The sequence below is a fragment of the Arctopsyche grandis genome, chromosome 8, assembly GCF_051622035.1.
Source record: "Arctopsyche grandis isolate Sample6627 chromosome 8, ASM5162203v2, whole genome shotgun sequence".
Lineage (NCBI taxonomy): Eukaryota > Metazoa > Arthropoda > Insecta > Trichoptera > Hydropsychidae > Arctopsyche > Arctopsyche grandis.
In genome coordinates, this window is record NC_135362.1 from 16395212 (window position 1) to 16422176 (window position 26965).

The 26965-nt window shown below is 34.7% G+C and overlaps 1 protein-coding gene across 1 annotated transcript in view; it reads right to left on the reverse strand.

Annotated features, from left to right (window-relative positions):
* Positions 1–26965, reverse strand: part of osp (myosin phosphatase Rho interacting protein outspread) — a 256712-nt gene that overhangs the window by 28088 nt on the left and 201659 nt on the right. The window contains exons 4-6 of the mRNA XM_077435753.1: positions 18796–18984; positions 15940–16015; positions 15717–15860 (exon numbers count right to left, since the gene is read on the reverse strand). Of these exons, the coding sequence (XP_077291879.1) occupies positions 15717–15860; positions 15940–16015; positions 18796–18984 (409 nt within the window). The remainder of the gene's footprint in view (positions 1–15716; positions 15861–15939; positions 16016–18795; positions 18985–26965) is intronic.

A 26965-nucleotide genomic window follows, 5' to 3' on the forward strand; every position in this document is an offset into this window, starting at 1 on the left:
TTTGTATCAGTGGCGTGCCGTGGGAATCTCCCTGTTTAAAATTAAGCAGTAAACAAGGGGACTAAGTATGACTTAACCTAGTCCCCTTATATCCTGGCTGTGCGATAAAAACAGATATATTTCCACGGCACGCCACTGATACAGATACATATGTATGAATGTACCTCAAGTATCTATTATACGATACTTAATTCTGCCACCTTTAAACCAAATATTTTGATCAAATTTCTACCAAATATTCAACTTACATGGCTTTGTAATCAAAGCCTGGCATTATTAAAGATAGGTTTGAGAGTCATCGGTTATAATACATACATGTATAATAGTAGTGCGTATGATGGGAACAAAACGTCAAGGCATCTAATAACTAATGCTCACAAGGTACCCAGGTTTTAATTATCGGCCATGGAAATGATAATTACAACCTGTCCGCATGACAAACTGCACACTCCTTGACGACCGAGGACTACCTAACCTAGCCCACGTCGACCAGCAGCACTAAATACAAATAATATAGTGTTGAATAACGCGTCTCCAATGCGACGACCAAAAGCTCGTTGAACCGAGTGCTTTTTTTCTTCGAAACGCGTGGGAGTGATTTCGTGATGACGTTCCAGCTAGGTAGATTGGAGGAAAAATTGAACACACACATTGAACGGTGCAAATTAATAAGGAATTAAATGGCGAGCATACCTTATGTATGTACATTCTTCACAATTGGAAGAATAATTAATATAGGAGAGTCGAATACAAAAGGTACGACCGTGCGCATATGTATGCATGTATGTATGCGTGTTGCAAAACGAACGTAAATCACGACACCGCGCATAATGAAATTTAATATGGGTATTACGAAACCGACCCGAGCTACGAAAGTGAAGTTAATTAATTGGGCGTACGAAAGCTTGGACGCGACCATAATTAAAAAAATACGAACGTTCAAGCCAAATGAACGTGCGTGGATCGAACTATAATACAATACGTTCGAGCATTCAGATTCGTTCAAAGCCTTTTGTATGCACAAGCTCTTACTACGTTATTCTAAATGCATCAAAAGTAATTAGAGGTGAGCATTGAAATTGTACGAAATAATTTTCTTGTAAGTATATATAGTATCGAGAAGAAAAACTAAAAAAAAATCGACCTGTGTTACACACCACAGAAACTTCCTTACGTAAAATCTACTACTAAATAAATGTTAGGTTTGTGGGGTAGTGCTGAAAGAGAGGGGAAGGAGAAGAGGTGTCTCGTCGTTGCAAATTTTCAGGACGGGTGATCATATCAGGGATGTTTTGTATTTTTACAAACCTCATTTTTAGCTTGTTCTTATTTATCGGAAAAGGCTGCAGTTGCAAGAAATTCCCTTCTTTGTATTTTATTACTCATTTAAATTTTCATTTATCCGCTATTTTATTACTTTACAGTTTTTTATGATTGCTTTTAAATGTTGTTTTTGTATCTTATTTTTTTTGCTTTTGCTTTTTGTTCTATTTATTTTTTGTTTTTCTCCCCCTCTTGTTTTATTATCTAGGCCATTGTGGCACATTTGGTTCTTCCTGTAATGCCACAATGGTCCAAAACTTTTAAATACCAAAATAAATCACTATAGCGTCCGTAAATAAGTTTTACTTTAAAAAAAAGTTCTAGAAATTGATATAGGAATGCCCATATCACATTATTGAGACATAGATACCATTTTATTCATTCATTAGATTCAAGGAAAAATAAACTTCAGCAAGGGTAGAAAAAGGGCGTAGTAAAAACCACACAACTTTCTTATCTGTGAAAGTGATCGATCAGTAACAAGTCATGCAGATAATCGATATTTTCTAGGAAGATAACGTTATTTTAATACCAGGGGAAAGTACACTTTGAAAATCCGCAACGATTATTAGTAATGAAGGTACATTTAAAATAGTTTATGATGCATTGAAACATTCAAAGAAATAATTTTAGAAAGCTTATGAGAAATCTTGGAGTAGAGGTTTATTAAGTCGCGAAATTAACCTATGAAACCAAGTGGTAACAATTTTAACAATCAATGGACCTAGTGGAAAACTTGCGTCGTAGGAAACATTTAATAAAAAAAACCTTGTACCCTTGTATACATGTACAGATAGTCCCCGACTTACGACGGTTCGACGTACAACGATTCGCACTTACGACCGAAAAAATCAACGATTTATTTTTTTTAAATTACTATTAAATCATGAGTCGCCGTTTCCTACAGCCCTTTGAAAGAAGTTAAATGGTGCATATTTTCGAGAAATTAGTAAATATGCACATTTCGAAATGAATAAAATGGATAAATTTTCTTAATATTTTGACGTTTTATATGAAATTCGACTTACTACCGAGGTGCATATCTGCGTCGTAAGTCAAGGAATACCAGTATATACATATATTTATAATTATATTATCTGCCTCGTCCTATATATTATATTTTGAGCGTGTGCAAAAACACATGTTACAAAAACAGTCACTGAAATAATATCAATGCAGACACGTTGTATTAACGTAATCGTTTAGATTTGTCGAACAAGAACGATGACATCGAATGCGAAAAACAAACATTCGCATATCGGAGAATACGCTCCAATGGACCATATATCAAAACGGTTGCGACGAAGCGTATCCATTTTGAAATATCGCCCACGATTCGTAACAGACGTTCGATTATTAAATGATAAAAAAAAACATACACACGGCGTTTGCCTCAACATATAAAAATGATAATATAAAATATTTATTGAGCGTTCAGAATGTGTTAAACAAGCAGTGTTAAATTATCTTGATTGGTCTCTATACAGAAGACTGGGAGTTCGGCGCGTCGATTCGTTCCCTTGCATTATATAGTCTATTCGTCCAATTCGTCTGTAATAAATGTCTGTCCGTACGTATTCTCACTCCATTTATCTTATTCGTAATCAATCATGCTAAACGGACGTTGGTATCGCAACGAATCGGAAGGGGAAAATCACTCGATATTATTGAATAATAGAACTGAGTACTTTTGACAAGAGGTCACCGATTGAGTTCTTAGTTTTAAGGAAATTGAAAAAAGAGAAACATGAAATAAAACGATTAGTAGTTCTGTATTTTACTTTATTTTGGGCTACATGTGAGTTTCGTAAATTATAGCTATTAATTATTATACATACATTGCATATGATGATATACAGACAAACCTAAAGTGGTTTTTATACGCAGTCAATTTATTTAGACTACTACTATTTTGTTATTATTATTGTCTGAGACACGATCTTCGGTATTGTTTTCTAAGCTAAACTAGCTAAATTGTAATAGGTTGTGGGTAGTGTGAGTAATCAACATACAATAATATAAAATTATGAAAACAGCTTATTTAGGGATCTTTTTTACGACTTCAAATTTCGATTTCATCCACTTGCCATTACTAATTGTAATGTACATAGTTAGTTTAGAAATGAAGCTAAAGAGTTTGAGCTATGATATTTGAAATAAAATTTTAAAATAAATACAGTTTTATTTTAATTTACATTTTGAAATTGCCGATGATTGAGTCTTAGATGACGATTGGTACATCCACGTTATGATTTATTAAAAAAAACTTTTGGATGTTTTGAAATTGAGAGCTTTAAAGTCAGGAACTATTGTTTTGAAACTGGGAGCTATCGAACTTTTAAAAATTGGGAGCTTTTTGGCTTTTGAAATTTTGAGCTTCTGAGATTTTGAAATTGAGGACTTCTAAGGAAATTTTAAGAGCTTGAGAGCTTTTGCAATTGGGAGCGTGTTAACTCTTGAAATTGGGAGCATTTGAGCTATTGAAAAATAGTTTTGATACTAAGAATTAATTATTTTCGCATATTTTATGTAAAGGGGAGCGAAGATGGGAGGGGGGTAGGTTTGAAACCCAGCCCTGTATATTTGTATCCGTGGCGTCGCTAGGGGTGTTGTCACCTGGTGCGGTAAAACAATTGTCTCCCCCTCCCCCTATCAACTTCCCCATGGAATTTATTTCCTCATGGAGTCCTTTCGTTTTAGACCATTCAAGTTTTTTTTATATTTTTTTAGTAAATTAAATTTGTAGTTTTTAAAAAGCTCTAAGCAAATGACCAATGCGAAAAAATAATAAACACGTGTTTTATATGTTTAAAACGTGTTTAGTGTGAAGGGACCCTGATATTCAGTCGATAGATCGAAGATAGATTGTTTCTGGATTGCGTCTCCGTCTGACTGAATCAGTTAACCTTCTGACCTTTAGTTACATACACTGATTTTTCGAAAATTCAAACAAAAGCCAATTATGGTTCATTTTGATGCTATACATATATGTACATATAGCTGCACCAGACGGGTGTCGCGGTAGCTGTATAAATATAGAAAGCTGTATAATTGCAAAGAGGCGTGTAGCCGCTCGAGGACCCTTATACAACGCATATGTCGAATTAGCATTTTTCAATTTGAACGATTTGGTGTCACCCGGTGCGGATCACAACCCCCCCCCCCCCCCCCCCGGGCCAAGCGACGCTTTGATATATACAATTATACAAATATACAGGGCCCTACGAAAAATTTGCAACGCTTTGGGCATTTTGCGAAGAAAACCAGCCACTGCCTTTATGTATACATAATACATATTTTAAAATATTACTTTCACTCTCTGATTTTTTTTTAATGGTGAGATAAAACCGTTACAATTCAATTTTAATGAAAACTATAAAAAAAACGTCCACGATTGAATTGCACAACAATCTTCGCATCTCAAGTCGCGTCCGCAGTCGATGAAACTGGGCGTAGAACCAAGCGTTGACTTAATTAAATCTCAACTTAATTCATACACGATACACTGATCCAAAAACCAAACACGCAACACCCAAATTGAATTGGTGAGGAAACGCCACATAGAGATCGGCCCGAAAGATAATTCGAGCAGGCCACGACTGAGCGATCGAACGCTCGCAGCCACAATTTCGGGAATCAAAACTGGACACCCAGAGGTGGTATTGTAAATCAGGGGTCCGTATACACACACATACACATATAATATGTGGACCGATTAAAGCGAAGGCGTGATACAATAAGATATTGTGTTACGTGGTGGCCCGACCATTGTGAAAACCTTAAATCTGTCGAGATTTGAACCGGCCCATCGTTGCTCAAGAGGCGCGTAAATCGTACTACACACCGCGGCCAGATGCCGTACTTGTAGATATATAGATGTGTATAAATATAAGTATACATTTGTGTGATCTACACCCACGTGGCCGGCTCACAATGGACCCATATTTCATGCGGCCGCGATTGAAGTGCACCTAATTATTCCGGCGCGATTGTCCTTGGTGTGGAGCATTTGACTACGAAAGACCCAAAGTCACGATGAAGCATCGGTGTCGATGATTCAAAGTTGTATCTTCGAATAAATGTATGTATATGTATAATATTGCTGTGAGAAAGACTGTGGTTCTGGGTAACGCAAGCTTTACAAATTTTAGGAGGTGATTCAAGATAGGCTCTTCAAGAGAAGACAAAATGTATGAGTTGGAAAAACCAGAGTGGAATCGAGGGATGTAGCAGAAGAAGCTTTACATGAGGGGCTATACATATAATCAAAAGCGGTTATATCTATTTTTACAATTTTATTATATTTGATTATACGTAGTGTAACGACAGAAGGGAGTTGCATAATTAATAAAATAAAATAAATTTTATATTTTAGTATAAATATAAATATGTATACATGTATAAGTAGTCCCTTTAATTCGGAAGTTACAGAGTTTTTTTTTTGGGTACTATACATATATAAAATATACAAATATACATAATATACAACTAATGTTGTACCTGTTGAAATTTCAACGAGTGGTTTCGGAAACTAATTGATACATGATACGAGCTACAATACGTATACATATTAATAATTGGAATCGAAACTGAAACAGGAATCGGAAATCGGAACTGAAACAGGAATCGGGAAAACGGAACTGAAATTGGAACCGTAACCGGAATCAATATAATAACATAAATTTGTTATTATAAAATATCCATATTTGTCGATGCACTCGCACATATGTACATACATACATAGATCCCGCCCATTTTTATCTGTTTATTTTAATTCAAAATGAGATTTTTTTCGTAAATCAAAGATACTTTGGAAAAATCAAACATTATTAAAATCGATGACAGTTGTATACGATACAAGCTTTCATTATCCTTATTTTTTTATATTTATCCAATTTGGGGTAATCTACTTCAGTACCGAGATCTCCGCTTTAAGCCTATACAAATTTTCTTCTATGAAACTTCCTACTTTACCGCCATAAATGCGAATAAAAAAGTTCTATCAAAGAAAACTTAAACTCAAACGTCATATACTAAAAGCTCCGATTCAAATGAGTCTCTTTAAGAGGATTTTCATTTCCATTTTAATCTGTTTAATATGTAAGTATGTATGTAATGCGAAAGCTCATGTTTGACAGGATAGATTGAAAAGGTGAACGACCGTTACGAAAGTGCAGACAGTATTTTTGGATCTGCATCGGTCAAATTGCACAGGTTCAAAAAGCTTTTGACCGCTAAACGTCTGAGATGACGAATCTGGCGTGAATAATCTGCATGACGGTGTACGAACCGTGTATAATTTACCTTTTCAATTTGGCTTGTTATGACTTACGAGTGCGTTTTTAACTAATGAGTGCGACTGACATGACGGGCCAATCGTCAGATTTAGAACTTCGACTTAAGTTGGAGGTAACAAACGCTACAAGAGCGACGACAAAATCCACGAATAGACATCGGCTAGACGAGAGGAATGCAATTTACAGAAATGCATTTAGACCCGGCTCATAAACGCATAGCTGCCACGTAGCGTACAGAGAAACAGACGACGTGTGAGCTTGTCGATGCATACGACGACCACGATTCTAAAATGTATTTATATATGTATATGTGATAGGTTGTGAACGGCGAAGAAAAACGTAGGAAATCACACTGCAGCTGCAAGAGATTGCAATTTTCCAAAACGATGCCAATATAGATTCAATCACACGTTTCTGCACGTAAATTTCACTATAAAATTACAGGTACATACGTTAAGCTCACTCCTACACGTAGATAGTGAAATTGATTTTGTACATTTATGTAACGAAAGTGTTGAGAGGCATATTTAGTTTCAAAGGGACGTGCTGTTACTTTGATAATACGCAGAGCACACAAGACATTAATCATTGAATGGGTGAGCTAAAGTTACATTGCTTGGACCAGGGGTGGTAAATTTTCGTTAGCTTCAACTACATATGTACACGTATGTACAACTACATATGTATAGGTACATGTATGTATATTTTTAATGAAAATATATCAATATTAATAATTAATTAGATTGTATTCTTAAATGGTATTGTTAGATGTATGTATGTATATAATAAATCATTTTATTAAATCAGTGTTGCAACACATATGTATACTAGTGCATACATATGTACATATGTTATTATAAACCATTTCGATTTTTAATATTATTTTTGATTATTAAAAATGAATATATTTGGTGAATGATTAAGGTTCTATAATGATTCTTAATTTATTTTATTTTTATAAAATTTATTTTTTCCCATGATGCCATTATGGGTTGCCCTTGAGTGACATATGTACATAATATGTATATATGGTAATAAACTTGTATACATTTTATAGATTATAAATTTGGAAATCAAATTCAAATAGTGGTGAAAAACTGGGTAGGATTTTTTTTTTGTAAATTTGATGAGGAACCTTTTTAAAAATGAAATCAGATAAATTGGAAAACTCTGGTAGGAAATCATCGACATTGAGACAAAAATATCCAAGTCTGACCAGCAACACTGCAAAAATACTCAGCTTTGCAATCGAGGTCAACCCAAGGCTCCAACCCAGGAACCTCTCTGTGGTTAACATTAATGCAACCACCGAGCTATACCTTATTAAAATATAAATGAATAAATGTGTTCAAATAAGAGTGTACGAAAATATAAGGCGCTCAATGAGATATGTATCTTGCAATCAAAGACACAAACCGTGCATGTGCTTTGTATTTTATGTAATTTGGACGGGCTATAATAGTTAATCGTTATTGTATAAATTTATAAAAAAAGGTGTTGAATAAACATATGATTTTATTTTCTTTTTATATATGTACATACATACATACTCTTGTTAAATCAATATCGAATGGTAAATAAATATGTAAGTTATTTTTCTACTGCGAATTTTAACACACGTTTCGTGATAAAGCCACCGAATTTCGAAAGCAACTTTCGACGCATATTCGCGCAAATCCTCAGACATTTATTAATGCGATTCGGACCCGTTAAAAAAGGCAGCCAAGAATGCCACTCGTTAGAGGCACGCGAACCCCGCAGGAACACACGTCGAGTGAAAGTTGAACTTCGAAACAAAACAATTAAAAAAACAGAGGTACGTGTGGGTACATATCTTCGTAAATAAACAAAAAAATTGCAAATATTCGCGATTCGTCGATGTGATTTATGGAGACGATAACTGCGTGCCGTCTTCATCTCGAGACCAATCCGCCGATGGGCCGATAATGACGACCATTACCGCGCCCCCATTTTCACCCGACGCTCGTGAACACTGCCAAGAATATCGAGTTGAGAGTTAAACTGTGTCGGTATCGGTCGATCAGAAGTTCCAGCCAAGAAGTTCCAACTGAAGAAAGTGAAACGTCCACAATGGAATGTGCGTCCGACGGATGGATGGGAACGCTGGACGATAGCAAAAGCAAATTCTACACCAAATCTGGGACAACCGTGGAATGTTGACCACCGATAAATAACCATTTTGCAATGCAGTGATGCGAAATGATGAGAAAATCGTACTACTATTATTGACGTACGACTATTGGATTTATTGTACGAAATGGTTGTATTTTATATCAGAAACACGGTCTCTAGGCATTCAAAACGTTATTTGTGAAACGCCTTAAAATAATTAATTGTATATAGATATGATTATGTTTAGTGGGTGGAAATAGTAATAAATTCAAATATAATAGCAAATTTTAAATCCAAATATGGTGTTTCATATTATACATCAGCTAATTTTGATTATTTTAAGAAATAATATAGTGACTCAGTGATAAGTGTTATATAAACCACAGCATAACTCACAGGTTAAACTATTGTTTACCAGTATAGAGGTTTAGCCAGCAGCATAGCTCGGTGGTTGCGTTAATGCTAGCCACCGAAAGATTCCTGGGATTAAGTCCTAGGTTGACATCGACTGAAAATAATTTATTTGCAAATATTTCTGTAGTACTACTGCTGGTCAGACATGGATATTTGTGACTCCAAGTCGATTGTTTCGTATCAGAGTTTGCCGATTTGTCTGATTTCATTGTTGAAACAGTTCCTCATCAAATTGGTAAAACCATCCTACCCACTATGTCACTATCATTTTTAAAAAAATACATAAATCTTTAAATTTATATATTTACAAATTTAATATACCATTGATTTCATGTAATATGTTGAGATAAATTTGTCATTGAAACGAAGCATACATATATTTTATACATGAATCACAAATTTTTTAAGAAGTTCAACTAGAAAAAATGCTAGTTCATTTAAATATGTGTACAAAGATCTTGCTTCCTTGTAACTGGAGAGTAACACTAATAAATAGAGATAGGATAGTCACAGTGCTATCCATTGTTCCATTGTTGTAAATCCTTTGTAAAAAAGGTTCGGCAAACCTTTAACAATGCATTTACAACCTTTGAACAATACGCGGCACCTTCTGGGTCCGGTGACTACTAATAAATAATAATAGTTTATCAATTAGTAAAAAACCGTCGACATAATCGCATTATTGAAGGAATGTTAAAGATTAGCTAGTACATAGTTTCAAATATTAGCTTCAGTTAGCACTCAAATTAGTTTCGTAGGTGAAAGATTAAATCTGATATCGTAAACAGTTAAAATAAATAAAAGATCAAAACCCAACTAGTTTTGTAACGGAACTGACATGGCGTGTCGGATATGGAAGGTTCAGTCTAGAAAATTAATTTCTATAATTGCATCGAAATAAAACGTAATGAGTCGAAACATAACTCACGGTCGGTATGTAATTAGGATTACGCTCGAGAAAATGGTATTATGATACCTAATGGTGAAATTATAATAAAAAAAACCACAACAGAAGAAAACTTGCGAGATGTGCGTTAGAGTTAATCAGGCAAACAAACGTGTTTTATTATTATTTTTTCGAAATGTCAGAGAGGTTGTCTAATATAATGTGGGATTTGAACTCGAACCCGTAGCGACATGGTAACGTGTCGAGTTCGTTTCCCACGTGGTACCATAGATTGCGATGCTATTATCACATTAACGCCACAAATTTTCGTTATATAGTAGTCACGTAATATACTATACGATATTACAATTTAAAAATAATTTAAAAGAAAACAAATACTAGACCAAGCTACAAAAAAATTACGAAAAAAAACCAATCATTATTGTTATTTGTGTATGCATTGCGTTATTTTCAATTAACACTTAATCAGAAGCAACCCATGTATGTACATACATATATGTATATATTTACTATGATCTTTATGGTAATAAAGTAAAAATATGTGGCACCTACTGTTCCAACATCTCCATGTCATTGCTAATTCGTACGATTTTATTATTTCGACAAGTTTTTCAAATATGGGAAGTACGGTTATTGATCACTGTCAAAAATATATCAATACAAGGATAAAATATCACCCAAAACACTACAGTGGGTGAGTTTTCAAGGATCGCGACGTTATAGATTAGGCGTGCTAGCGTTTTTGCATGTGCAAAACTAAAAAAAAATCACCAAAATACAGACACACATACTAACATACTAACACACACATTTTTTTCTACACCATGAAAACGTGATCAGAGTTAGAATCAGTTAAAACTTTTGCGTAATCACAAAACTTCATCTATTATTACTATGTACGGTGTATTATACATATGTACATATGTATGTAGATAAAGTAAAAAAAAATAACACGTGCCGCGTACCATGGTTTTTATGAACCATCTTCAATCAGTCATCATTTTATCAATTAGTTAATTAGGTACTGAAATTTAAAAACCGAAAATCGCACTGGGTATTTAGTGAAAAACAAGATTTTTCTTTTACATATTATAATTTTTCACATAATTTTACTGAATGCTATGCAAATATTATTAACATAACATTTTTTTCATTGGATTACTATTTGCCAAATAGTAATCCAATAAAAAAAAATCACACATTTTCCACAAAATACCAGAGCTTTCAATTCTTGGGAAGTAAAGCTACAAAATGGAACAATACAATTAGAAAAGAACATGGCACTTGAATGCAATGGAATATTTTAATTTACTAACATACCCACTCAAGAAAGCGGGTTTTATCTAAAAAAAAGTACAAAACAATTTTTTGATAACATAAGTTTTCTTTACATTTCAAGATACATAGTACCTACTATGTATTAAAAAAATTACGGGCTCAAAGTGAATATGAAGGTGAAATACGACGAATAAAAAGCACGTCAAAAGGTTAAGTAACTATTCTTTCGAATGAAAATATTCAAATCAGTTGATGGATCATTCAAAAATCAAAGATAGTACGCGATAATGATGCATGTGTAAATTTCGGCGTATCTGTGTCAGCGGTGAAGGGGTCAAAATTATAACTAATATTGCTTTTCGCAATTTCGAGACAATAATAACCAACAGCTCATATGCGGGAGAGAGAGATATCACCTTGGAAAACGGACACGTTTAAAAAATTGGGCGAGAATTGCACCACCGTAATTTTAATCTACTCATCACCTTTGACCTCATCCTGTATGTGTATACATGGCGCGGTCACGATACATAATACGGTACGTTATTTATGTCGATTGTGTTATTTCAATTTTTTTTTGTTTATGTCTACCTACAATGTGTGTGCCCGCTTTTATTTCAATTATGCGATTTCGCAATAGATGGCGAACATGGCCATGAATCATTCGCGTGTAATTGGACATGGTGGAAACATGTGCATCGCTTATCTATTCATATGATCGACAGCAAATCAACGGTACAGACGGTCGATTGAAGATATAGTCAGGTGTTGAGATGGTGAAAAAAAAACTCGATCTCACTACTGACCCGATAACCTAATGGACGTTTCTCGGCAAAAAGTTGCAAATCGAATCTTAAAAGATTGCATCTTTAATTTAATGCAGGCGTCGTCAAAATATTGTCAGTGCGAATCGTGATTTGATCTCGATACGTACATACATAAGTATATGTATGTATTATATGTATCTGCGAAGGTTGTACGAGTTATACTTTATAACTGGTAATATTAATTATGAGAACGATCACTGGGAAAAATCTCAAAGATGGACGTCGTAGATATCGATGAAATGTTGAAGCGTTACGTTGATTGTCAACACACTACCGGACTAGATAGATATAATGAAGATAATCGATGTTATATGAGATGGTATTAATTGTGAGATTGCTTGTGATTGAGGTTAAAGTTTTATTTTAATATAAATATAATTTATTATACTTTTTTAAATTATTATTTCAACATACTTAGTCTATTTTTCCAGTATTCGAACTGATAAGAGTCCATTCTGTATGGAATTATCTGGATAACTAATAAGATACAAGACCAGTTTATTTAATTCAGATAAACTGGACGAATTACATTGTTAGGTAGAATTGACCAATACGCAAAGATCTTTTCTTCATCCCAATAGTTGACGAATTCTACTATTGTTTCATCCACAAATCGAAAGGATTGCGCTTAGATTTCATGTAATCTTCCCGCCATTCAAATACAAGGTTACAGAATTTACATATGTATGTACTGTTAGACATTTAAAAATAAGTTTAGTTATATAATCTTCTTAATATAACCTATTTAATATGTAATAAAATAATACAAATCGCGAGCTATTTTGGAAACCTGCATACATGGGATGTGTTTGAAAACTATGATGCCTAAAGATCGAGCTTATAAATATATACGTAATACGTCATTGCATCATTTGATTTCTGATAGAATTCTAGAATAATTATTGGTATTTGTAAAATATAAACCTACATACATATACATATAATATGTTTAGAGCGGTTCATTTTAATGAGACAGTTACGATATTGAAAATCCTCATTCTCTGAAAATTGTATCCGAGCAGCCAAGATGATAATTGAAATAATCGAGAGCTTCGATTTATATAATATAAATTCAACCCTTCGTATTAAGTATCGTGCAAGTATTATATTTAGTATACGTAGGTATAATCAAGAGTAATGTAATGTGTGACTATAAAAGGATATGGTTAAGTACATGTACATACATACTTGCAAATACTCATCAATTTTGACGATTGAGTGTCGACGTAATAATTTCAGCTGAACATTCGTTCGCTCATCCAATTAAAGGAACAAGCGAGTGAATAAAAAACACGTTTATTATACGCAGCATATCTAGGTAATCAAAGGATGAAATTGAACGAGCTAAAGTAGCAAGTTGACCAATTTGCGGCGACAGTCGCCATGAAAGGACCGTGATTGAGGATGGCGATAAGCCATCATCCGCCGTAAACAAATAAGGATGAAAGGATGTTATTATCCTCAATGCCAGCAGCATCCGGCCATCGAGACGTCACCACAAGTTCCGATACAAAACGACATCGTTTAAAAATCTCCAGAACGAAACTACATACATAATTTTTTACTAATTCATAAAAAAAGTTTACACTACGGATTAAAACGAAATCACTTTATGTAGCAGCAGATTATTGTTAGAAGAAAATTGGCAGTATTTTAATGATGTAACATAAATAAAATACATTTTTAGCAATTAAAACAAACTCGTTATGTATATTATTATACAATAATAAAATACATGTTTAATTGGGGGATTGAAATTTGGCCGTCTAAGTTAATTACAGTCTTAGGGTGTTAAAAATATCCTATGAATAGGAGAAATACATACTAAAATAAATTTATTTTAAATAAAACTACATATGTATGTATGCATGTATATAATTTGAGATAAATAATACGTATATATTCGACTTGATTTAAAATTTTATTATTGTCTTGAGACGTTACATTTGCATAAAAAATATATGAATAACTAATACGTAATTGTTATATATTTAAATGCTTCGCATTTTAAGCACGGAGCCTATTGTGTTTTGAAGTCAGCAGTAATAAACATTTTTGAATAAAAAATAGTTATAAAAACGTACACATTTTAGGAATGCTATATTGTTAAATCAACGTGTATTTATTGAAATGTAAAAACCTTTCAGTTTTAAAATAAAAAAATGAATCAAATGTACATTTGAGCGATTTTATTTATTTGAATGAAACACAGTCTGAGTATATATCACCAAACAAAGTAGATGTAGTAAAAAATAAAGTAACGGAATATATACATGACTATGAGTACAAGGAGCTTTCATTCACGAGTCAAAACGAAAAATTGTCCAAATGGAATATGTGTTTGACACGCTGACTCTAATTGAACAAAGCCATCCGACAAGTATTAATTACACAACAAGTACACAAGACAAAGTGTATATACGTGCACTTCATGCGCGCTGAAAGCCAAAAAAAAAGAACCGACGGTCTCGATAATTAATACTGTCGACCTGGTGCGAATCAAGACAGGTGGGGCAAATCAGCAATTAATTGTCGTGTAAGGCGAGAGCAAAAAACTGATACAAAAATAAACGAAAATACAAGACGAACTCGACAGATGAGTGGATTAACCTGAAAATATAATTATACTAGAAGCGCTGGAATAACAGTTAGGAAGTGTATAAACGATCGGCGCGGCCGTATAATTGGGTTATGACTTGTAATGTTCGATTCGTGTCAGTCAGTTAAAATTTAATTGTATGCGATGTATCACGTTACGAACGCGAATTGGCCATCACTGGGTCATGTTTGACACCCGAAAAATAAAATAAAATAATAATAAAAAATAAGACGAACCGACGATTATGAACGCCTGGTTATGTTTTTGTACATCGTGATACACACTGCGCAAAACGAATTAAGAATAATATTAATCAATGACTGTGTAATATTACATAGATTACACCCAGGCTATGTTTAAAGTACAGTACATTCGATTTGCAAAGATAAAGATCTAAGACAATACATATACGCAGTATCCTATTGATGACTCTGAACAGTTTGGTTCTGATCAGGTAAAAGGATATAAAAATAAACATATTTATTTATATTTTATGTACATATGTATGTATAAGATAATTTGTACAAACGCAATGAAAATAAGATGGATTGTAGGAATATTACTCTGTATATTTTACGAATTTACAATTCCCATTCAGTCAATTAATGAAAATGGAACAATAAATTGTAATTGTGACGTTTAAATAACTATGTCATGGTGATGTTAAAGGGTTAATTGAAATCGACAAATGGAATAAAAGGACACGTATATATGTACATAATCAGCCTAATTATTAATGACATCATTCTTCAATATGGCTAAATTAATCTATTGAAAATCAATGGTAATTATTGTGGGGAACTATTTTCAGTCGAAATACAATAACTATTGGATATAATTGTAGTATAGGATACAATATGTTTCGACTTTTTAATATACAGTCGTAAGATGTTTATCTTTAAATTTTTTCATTTGTTATTATTGATCATTTTCTTTACCTTTGGTCTCGGGAGTGGCTAATGGTTGCGATGGTTGAAGAGAATTTGGTGCAGAAGGTTCAGGTATGGGTGTTCTTGGCGTTGTACTCCATCCACCAGCATGACAGCTGTTATGTCTTGGTCTCGAAGCACTTCCTCCTCCGTCTGTTATCAAACGGAATACTAAAAATTTGATCGAAATAATATTACCAGTATCAACAGAAAAATATATATATCGACTTACTTCTGATCGCTGTGCCGTTCTGCATAAGACTGGTGGGTTGTCCTCCAGGGAAGGTTGCGTTTCGCTTGTGACGTCCCTAGAACAAGGAAAAAGTCAGTATGCAAGTATCAATTTCAACTACAAACTCGTCCCGACGTTAGCAGACCGTGAAGTGCATAATAGGTAAATGCGCACGCCGAATGCTGTGAAATGCACCTGGGAGATTTGTCGATTTGTCACGACCGCGCGCCGATCACCTGTTCGTCGAGAACAATCTCATTATCAAGTGCGATTTGTACACGAAGTGGCATTTGCATGAAACACATGCAGGCGGTGCATTGTTGCACGCGGATTGCTGCTTGTGGGTCTCTCTATTGGCGACGATATTGCCGAAGAATTGTCCGCTCCAAGCTTGAGGCGATTCGAACGGACAATTCTCAAGATCTAGAATAGATATTGTGGCGTTCATTCGTCTAGCCTCCTCTAATTTTATCATCCAAAGGTGTGCGCACTTGATTTTGAACTTGAGTTGATGATCGTGATGTGTTTTGGAAAGCGCTTCTTGAGATTATTTATAATACAGGGTACATTACTCGGATGATGCTACGTTACGAGTGACCAAATTAACTCACATCGTGTCAACCAGGAATAAGAGGAGGTAATACAAATCATTTTACGACTATATTATGAGATGATTTCAAAATAAATTTGAAAGTCACCAAGAAGTTTTTGGCTTGGCATATACGATGAGTATGGTATGTGACTACTATTAATATAACTAGTGTTGTGCCCGTTGAAATTTTAACGGGTGGTTTCGGAAACAAATTGATATATTATTTAAAATAAAGTTACAATAGGTACGTATAGTAATAATTAATCGGAATCGGAACTAAAATAGAAATCGGAAATCGGGAATCGGAACTGAAACAGGGATCGGTATCCGGAACTGAAAATGGAGTCCGTATCCGAAACAAAAAGGAATCCAGAACCGGAACTGAAAAAGGAATCGGGATGCGGAACAGAAACAGGAAATCAGATCCGGAATTGAAGCAAAAGTCGGGAACCGGAACTGAAACAGTAATTGAGAAGCGGAACAGAAACAGGAAACCAGATCCGGAATTGAAGCAAAAGTCGGGAACCGGAACTGAAACAGTAATCGAGGCTGCCGCCCCTAGCCTTTTTTCGATTTTTTTTTTGCTTTTAGCTCTGTTGGAATGTGTATTGTAACTTGTCATTGCCCTAATCACCCTCTGTTGTCTAGTTAATTATGAAGCTTTGTTTACAAACCTCCTTTACGTTTCACTTACGATTATTTATTGTTATTTTTATATGATCATTTTTGGTCTAAAAACGATGTAATTTGTGACGGTAAATATCGTACTCAGAGTTTGTCTGAAGACAAATCTTCAGATGAATGGTCACTTTATGAGTTTGAGGATTCATTGATTATTTTTACAACTTGAAAAAATTTTTGAACGGAAATTTATAGACCCTTTATACATATACATATCACTAAAATGTATTTCATATCTTTACAACATTCATAATTTGCCTTTTTATTTCTACATATATAATATAATATATGTATAACATAAATCGAGTTATTGGGGTTTGATTCATTCGTTATGTAGTATGTGGTGCGTAAAACCATATATATCGCCACTGGTGGTAAAAGCATCAAATCTGGAATGTTCCATAATAAGACCCTAAGAAATGAGTATGCCAAAAATGAATTTGAATACGAAACAGGTAGAATGCTGACTATAAAAGATTTTGTCGAATAAACTAGTTGGAATTCATTGTGAATTATTTGAGCGGATCGTGCCGCCGGTACACGTTCGAAATTCCCGATGTGTCATTTCCAATGAGCGGCACCAATTGCAAATTGATCGATCGCCTTTTCGCAACACCTAATTCGTATCGATCATTCCATCGTTTTTAGGGTCGTGTCGTGGCCCGACAACCACCATTAATTCATTTCCATTGAAAATCATCACGACGCAATTACCACCCGTTCGCACAGTATGCTTTACGAGCACAATGTGTCTATGCGTCGCTCGCTGTAAACGGGCTTTCAATGGAGTGATTAGAGTGTTTTTACAGAGCGAGCAATTTGCTAAATAACCTGTTATAAATCTATCACTTTGGCTCGCCTTCGCTCCCTTTTGTCCGTTAAGATTGTTGCCCAACAGTTTTTAATGTGCGACCGGCTTTCTATTCTCTGCGAGATTAATTGGATTAATTCTATCTTTAAAAAATCGGTCGACTTTTGTTCAACGATCGTTGCATCTGAATCATCTATGTATGCTTTTGTACATCATTCACAGAAATATTCTACATACTCGCAATTGCTTGATAAATCATCTGCTGCTGCTAAACAATCTGCTGATGGAATGAGTTCGATTCCCATCTAATCGTTCTTATCACGATGGCCTTGCCGTGTTACATTATTACATCTCATTGGATTTGAAGTTTGTGTGTTAGGAAAAAATTACAACCGGTTAGAACTTATAAGAGACCTTCGAGTTTTATTCATTGTGCCAGGTGTTATTTCACTTGCAAATTGTCACGCTTCAACGCTTCATTCTCCTTCTTATAAAGCAATCACGAAATGCGTGACGATGCTGGTAACAAGTGGGCCAAATTTAACATGAGCCCTTTTAATTATTATTACACGTTTTTGCTAGATGCAACAAAAGTTTTGTCCTACTTCTATTTGTTTTCTATATTTTGATATTTAAGTATCGTATGTGATTTTAAACTTCGCAAATTATAAATAGTCAGAAACACAGATTGTAACCTCTACTTAGAATTTTGACTGTTCCATTTTAAAATATCAACATTTCTGATTATAAATATATATTTGATAGTATTTACCTTGCTTCTTGGGAATACAGAAAGGACATCACTCCATCGGCGAGCTTCTTCTCGGCAATTTCCCTTGACGAAGGTGACTCTGTCGGGATCCGTGATAGCCAAAGAATGAGGATGACCGGTGACTTCATCTGCATCTTGCACCTCCACCACGCTCGTCATGTCTATGGACGCCTGAGGCACAGTATCCGGCTGTAAAAATTGAAAAAGAAAAAAGTTAATATACATACATAAATGCAGGTTGCGTTTACAACAATTAAAATATATGCACGATGAGTGCAAAAAAATGCATTGTTAATTTCACGCGAAATGGTAAGATTAATAGTTTATTGTGAACAGGTGTATTAATTATTGACGAGACCTTGACGTCTGTACAAACATTAGAATTTGCAATTGAAAATGTATGTGCTCTCAGTTTAAATGGAGGTCAAATGTAAGTAATGTAATAAACTATGACAGAAGTTGAAGGCTCGGACTTTTAACTAATTCGGACTTTTAAAATAAAAATATGTATTCAATCAAATCAATATCTATCCATACATATTTAGACACCATTTCAATATAAAAATAATATATGGTGTAATAAAATAAAATAATATTGTAATAAAGATTACATCTTTACAACGATTAGACGATATGGTTAATGCTGTACGTAGAAACTCATCGAACAAGGATTACATACATATCCTGTTCCTGGGATAGGAGCAGGAAGATGGATGTTGTACGAACGATAATGTTAGAAACTGGTTCTATTTGGATTTTCCGACAGTTTCAACTCGCGAGAAGACAACCGAACGTCATAAAATATTTCGATTATTAGATATGAGAAGCGAGTTTCCAAGACCGGTTCCATCTACATATGTGTGATTTCGTATCATTGTCGATTATAATGGGGGTGACATCAATTTACTCTATACAAAGAAATAATTTGGCATTTTTCACGCTACAGTTAAGCCTCAAGTGTGCTAACTAGCGATTAGTGTCATAAAATGGACTTAAGCTTTACGAGCTTGGACTGTTTTATTGTGCATTGAACAGTTCCGCGGGTCACGGGTCAAAATCTTGAAATTGTTTTCTTACAAGTTTTAATTAGTCATAAATTTTTATAGAAACAGGTAGATGAAAACTCGAACATGCTTGTCGCTTTTGAATTATCGCCGTCTTTAGAGCGAAAGGTCGATAGTTCAACGAATATCGAGAACAAAAAGCACTACAAGACGTTTTAAATACGCCGAGGCAGTTGCATCACGGTCGTTTGCTATGACAATAACGAAATTTAAGATTGCATAAGCACGTGGAAGACACGAGTGACGCAAGCAAGAAACAATTAACTAGCAACAGAATAAAACAAAAGTTTTCTAAACGCTGTCTTAAAAATGTATTCAACAATGCAAATATTATTGTAGGTATTCCGTTGAGATGAGCTGAATGGGTGTTTAATACAAGACACCAACAGAAGATAAAGCAAACAAGTGATAATAACAGTAAGTAACAATCTACATACTTGTATGAAGCTTTTATCAATAATTCAACAATTGACTAGTTAGCGAGGTACACATTATCAGTATCTTACATATCTCAGTTAGCTTAGCTTAAAGCTGTGTTAAAGTATTAAGTATTTGTCGATCGGATGATTCAAAACAAATATGACGTATTATTTGGATTACATATTGTAATTAGAACTAAAGGTCACAATAAATCAGGGTCGTCCTAAATTTGTTTGTCATTCATGATATTTTAATCTGGAATATAATGCTGCCTACACGTTGCCATTTTTATATCTGGTTTAAAAAATCAAAAAGTCATCGCTATTTTATCAATTAATAGTATACTGTAGTATATTTATATGTAGATAATAGTCGATTTTTTTAATACATACATAAATATGAAATGAGTGTACAATCTGTACACATATGTAGTTACAACTTATAAATACTGTGAGCAATGAATCAAACTGAGAATTAAAAAGGTAATACTAGACGAGCTTGATACATTTATCATATTAGTTAATTATATGATACATATAACGAGGACATGTTATATCACATTAAAGAGAGCCAAATGATACCTTGCACTTCCTACAATCCATATTTGAAAAACGACATACCTATATGAAGGATGTATAAATATTTCAAAAATGTTTATAAGGAGTTATTTCCCTTTGGTTTATGGGCGTTGCGGCACGATTGTGCACTAACAACGAAATTGGCAATAAAGCGATTAGACAAGCTAAACGGCCATCATCAAGACGTTTTTAGTCGGGTGTCCATCATAGACACACACACACACACATTAGTAGAGAGAATAGCGTATACAACTTACGTATACGAAATACGAGAGCCGAATCAAATCGAGGAAGAGGAGTACCAGGCACGTCGTTTAACGAGGCACGAGTGTCATTAAGAGCCACGACTGTGAAAGTGGTGGAGCGTTCCCGTGGTGGTTGAAGATGATGGTGGTCTCTCCGAGTCCCGGCACTTGGACCGCTAATTACGACTCACCTGGTATCATCATCACCGCGTGAGACCGCCGACAATTTAGCCGTGCTTTCACTTTTGTTTGAGGCGAGCCGCTGGTTGGTGTCGGAGCCAACGACCCGCCGACAATCTGCAACAACAACGGAGAGTTCGGCCGATGCAGAATCTGCTGGATCGATATGATGATGATGATGATGAAACATTGCTCACCGCTACACCTGATTGTTGTAGTATGTTATATGGCCTGTTAAGGTGTGCCGCACTTGCGACACGGCCCTATTATGACCGTTTAGCGAAATGTCCGTTGCATTGTTAGGATACTTTTACTCGATATGTTAAACCAAACGACTAAATGTCAGATTAATTTATAATATTTCTTATTTAATAACAATGTGTGTGGATGAGTAACTTCCTATCAACTATTTACATGAGTGAAAACGTGAAATTATAAATAAATACTCTATATTAGGTATCAATAATTGAAATAGAACATCCGACATACATACCAGTGGCGTGCCGTCATTTATTTATTTTATTTTAGATATTTAGATAATTTGGACAGAGATTTGGACTAGGCTAGTCCCCTAAAATCTTTTACCCAAAATTTTAATATATCAGCAATTAATTGTACATATTGATTCACTCAGATTAACGAAATTTAGAAGCCGGAATCGGACCTACCTGAGGTAAAGGTAATGGTAGTGGATTGTTATGGTATGGTCCGCCGCGTCATTCGCTTGCACGAACTCAATGCTGTTCCCTGCAATCCGCTCTAGAGAACAGTCGATCGTTCGATAGTCGGTTGAAAAACATGAGACCGATTGCTAGAAAGTAATTATTTATGTAGTACTAGTTAAGACATAATTACTTGTGATCAAATTGCCTAAATAGTAACTACATAAATATTACTTTCAAGAAATCGATTTCATGTTTTTAAACCTGCTAGCAAACGATCGACTACACTCTAGCGCAGATCCGCTCCCTGTTCCCTTCGCAGTCCCCTATTTTAAAGGTCACAGTACGCCTACTGATACATATATACATATATGTATGTGCAATAATCCACTAAGATCAATTATTTAACTTGAAATCATTTTTTGACGAAAATTTTCATTGCAACGGATACCAGTACAAAATGTGAAAAAATGAGTATTTAAATGTATGCACATATGTAATTTTATCTAAAATAAAATAATATGTCGCTTCTATTTATTTCCTTTTAATTTCTACTGTTTTATACTTTTAATATCGTTTTGATGTTTCATATTCACAAAATTTCCAAATTTAGTGAAAAAATTGTTGCAATCTTCCTGATTTTACGAATTGTCCGTCAAGAAAGTCTACTATAAGCGTACTTTCGCCACATGTGATTAGCTTATCTGAGCTGCCGTTCAATTTAATCACTTCTTTGCATGATTTTCTAACCTTCAAACTACAATTTAAAACTTTGTAGACTAAACCTATGGCATTGGTACGAATTCCTCTATATATTTTTTTCATTACATAAAGGCATAGTGGAAATTCAGTTGATAAAACACCTGCTAAGAAAGAATAATGTTTTCAATTTTTAAGATATATAACCTACATGGGTGAAGTATGAGAATTTCATCCGGAATTCGAGCGGTTGAATAATCTTCAATTCGATCAACGCAATAAATATGATGCAAGTCGAACTAGCGATATTGTTCCACTTGATCTTAAGCGAACTCTCCGGGTCAAGAAAGAAGTTGACGATGTTATGTATTGTAGAATTTGACATTTCGAGAGAGTGGTGGACTTTTCCTCAGTGATAGAGGCACGTTCGCCATTAGTCGATGATGGACGAGAGCCAGTGGATGGGTTCTGTTGCACAAGCTCTCGGATTGACGGTTCTCCGAGCGCGTGTGTGGCGGTCATTAAGACATTGTCTTGGGTCCCGGTCATGACTCGAGAGTCATGGGTCAACCCTTGTACCGGCGGCATTTGTGCCACAACGTGAGGAAAGCGGCTACAGATGATGCCCATTTGTTCCTGAATAGATACGACGCGCTAACGGATACTCTCTGCTTGCTCACTTGTGCTACCACTTCAAATGTATACGATATATGTATGTAACGCCTCGTATACGTACATACATACATTCGTATATATTTCGCGAAAATGTAAATGGAAATTCTATCGTGATCCACACTTACGTTTACTTTCGTTCGTATCGATCCGTATAAAATAAACTGCGCGACGGGTCGTGGGAAGATTCGCTGGTTTTTGTGTCGTCTGCGATTGCCTGCAATACATTTCGATGCAATGTTTTCGCGAATATCTGATTAAAGCTTTTTCGTGTATCCATGACGCATGGTTTTTGAATTTCAATACAAAAAACTGGCTATATGGTGGAATAAACGAACTTCAAGAAAAGGATAATTAGAATTGTGTATGTTTTACGTACATATATGCACATATACAACATACAACACTTTGTGTAATATGTAACTGCCGTTACAAATAAAACATCGATAAACAATGTGATAAAGAATCTCTAGAAATTTGCCTTGAATTATTGTAAGTTTATAATGAACGTCCAAATTCCAATGATGTTTTGTATTTTATAACACAAACATATATATATATATACATGAATATTTCATTTCATTAGATGATAAAATAGTAGAAGTAGTCCGTTATTATTTATATTTTAGACAAATAATAGACATGTCCAGTAGTATAGATGAAGAAACAAAGAGACGTATTAAATTAGGATGGAGTGCATTTGAACGAATGAACGCTATTATAAAATTAAAAATGACACTGCCTGAAATAAAAAAATCAATGTGTTTTGCCAGTGATGACGTATGATGTGAAACTTGGACATAATTTAACTTGTATAATGAGGGAGTGACGGGTGAATTTGAAATCTATATCATGTTCAGGACTCGTAAAAGGAATATTTAAAATTGCCCCAATGATATTGAGAGTCAATAGAGACATTGTAGAAAAGTATTTTCAGCATGTTAAAGAGCAAAATTGTTGTCTATCATTATGCTAAACAGTAATTGCTCATCATTAAGAGTACTTTAAGATTGGTTACGGTCGATCAGGGACCGTTCGAAAGTAAATATGAATTTCTAATGAATATTCTATGATCTTTCCACTTAAGAGTGACAGACGCTTGCTTTTATGAAATCAAAATGAGATCTATGCAGCGGTAGATTTATTAGTTATTAGAGTTGTCTCGTCACAGATGTGACACGATGATGATTGATGTGGGCAATATCGACTGATACTAGCCGAGAGATTTTCCCTCAAAAACCAGTCTTGGCATATGTATGAAAATTATAACAAGGGACAACTTTCATCGCGCTCAGGGGGCATTTCGAGGACAACATGCATCAAACCAACTTGTCACGGAGCCATATTATCCCTCAATGTATTGATTTATTCGTAGCATTGATACGCGTGAGAGTTGCCGGGATGTTGAACCGGAGTCGATATCTCGGTGGTAAAAACTATTGTGGCGTTCGTCGAAGGCCAAGGACCGGAAAGGTTTTTCGGGGGGGAAGTCGTGATCTGTTTTTGCGAAAAGGCGCTCATGTAATTCGAATTACAATATATTAATCATTGTTTCGAGATAGTCGCTGAATACCACCGACGACGAAGAAATCCGGTTTTGGCGCCACCTGTTCGGACGGACATTGTGCTGTCACAGTTTAAAAGAGCACAAAACACGGTCAGACCTACCTGACAAATTTGCAAATTCCCTTTGCGCGCCCCGGAAACCGCCCTGGAAGCGAAAGGGCCAAAAAGATCAAAAACTAATTAAAGATGACTCCAAAATACAAGTTAGTTTGGAACATGATCAGCGTCTTCAGAAGTAAATAGACGAAATTTTATTTTCAACCATACTACATAATTTTTAATAAGTATGTATATTCTGCTTACAGAAAAGGATAGAAGGGAATGTCCATGTCATGAACCTGAATTATTTCACGATCTACATATGTAGACAGTAAAATTGTGACCTGTTCCTATATGTAATGTAGGTATGTATGTATGTAAATTATTATTACATATAGATCAGACTAGATTTGGAGACCAGACTAGATAGACAATGATTTGGTATGATGAATATTTGGAAGAACCAATTTCGTATGAAATAAAATGTGTCGGCTAATTCTGATGGAACACATGGGAGCCTATTATACAAATACATACGTACATAAGTTCATTCAAAAATATAATATATATTTATGTCTAGAATCATTCAGTCAAGTGCAGAAAGTTTAGCCGACTATAAACATTATATACAATATATACTTATAATCGAAACATGATAATCTTGAAAATTTAAACAGATTTTATTGGGGACAGAATCACATCCATTCATTGTTCTACCCACTCATTGATCTACTCGTATACTGTAGCTGGGTTAAAAATGAAACAAAAATAATAATTCATATTTGTATAAAGACTTGCAAACCAACACGTCATATAGGTAAAACACTTGCGGCAGATTTATCGCCGGGGCGTCATCCGATCGTACACCGAATAAAATAAATGAAAAGCCTTGATATCTCAATACGAGTAATAATACATTAGTGAAAATAACCAAAGATCGATGACACTTTGTCGATTTATCGCACGCGTATAAATTATACGATTTATTAATCGAAACGAATATTGATGAGGGACGCTGACTGCAACGGCGGCAGATACGCCTCTGCGTTATTTGATTATAATTGGAAAATACCCAAGCGACCACTAAAAATGTATTACAAATTCAAAAAATCGGCCACACACGAGCTCCGTCTATCTACCTATGATCATTCATTGCGGCTATTACTTATTTAAAACGAATAGGAAGTCTAATTGGATTTTAGCTCGAGTCAGCGAGATGTGAAGAAAAGCCCACAAGTTTTTCGTGTGCGGGGGGGATCGCAGATTGCAACTTTGCGTCCGGAACGTAACTTTCGTTCCGGTTGCATAATGGGTCGATTGCATCGTGTGCACACACGAAGGAGTACCGAAAATCGAGTGCAATGAACCTGTCGCCAGTCTGCATCATCTGTCGATCCTTTATTCGTAAGATTTTATCAGTAAAAGGGAAAACTGTCGATTTGACGGGAATCGGGAAGTATGTTAGACTATCTGGAAAATCAGTCATTGAAAAATCGAATTAAAGTAATTAAACACGATCGTAAAGTCGTCAAAACTATTTAAAAGTTACAGATACAGTATTAAATGAGTAATACATTAGCGAAATTAATGATTTTTGCTATTTTATTGTGTTTGAATTAATTTGAAAATCGATTTTCCGAGTATTTTGGATAAGTAAAAGTAAACAGTAAATAGGATTGGAGGATCTTTTATCCAACATGTGATGATGATGATAATGGATCTTTTATCCATATGGTGATGATGATGATAATGGAAGCTAAATTATCCTAATTTTATTGTAATATCAGGCATACATATATGTATATACATGCATTCATTTACTCTGATTACATTTCGAATTCCGTTTTCAGTTCCGATTCCCGGTTATGATTTAAATTCTGATAACGGATTACTTTTTCAGTTCCGGATCCGAATTCCTGTTTCAGTTCCGAATCCCGTTTCTTTTTTCATTTTAGTTTCAGAAATTGTACTATTACATTGGTCATGTTTAAGCGGTTTATATTACAATACCGAACGAAGCCGGGTAAAACGACTACATAGTTATA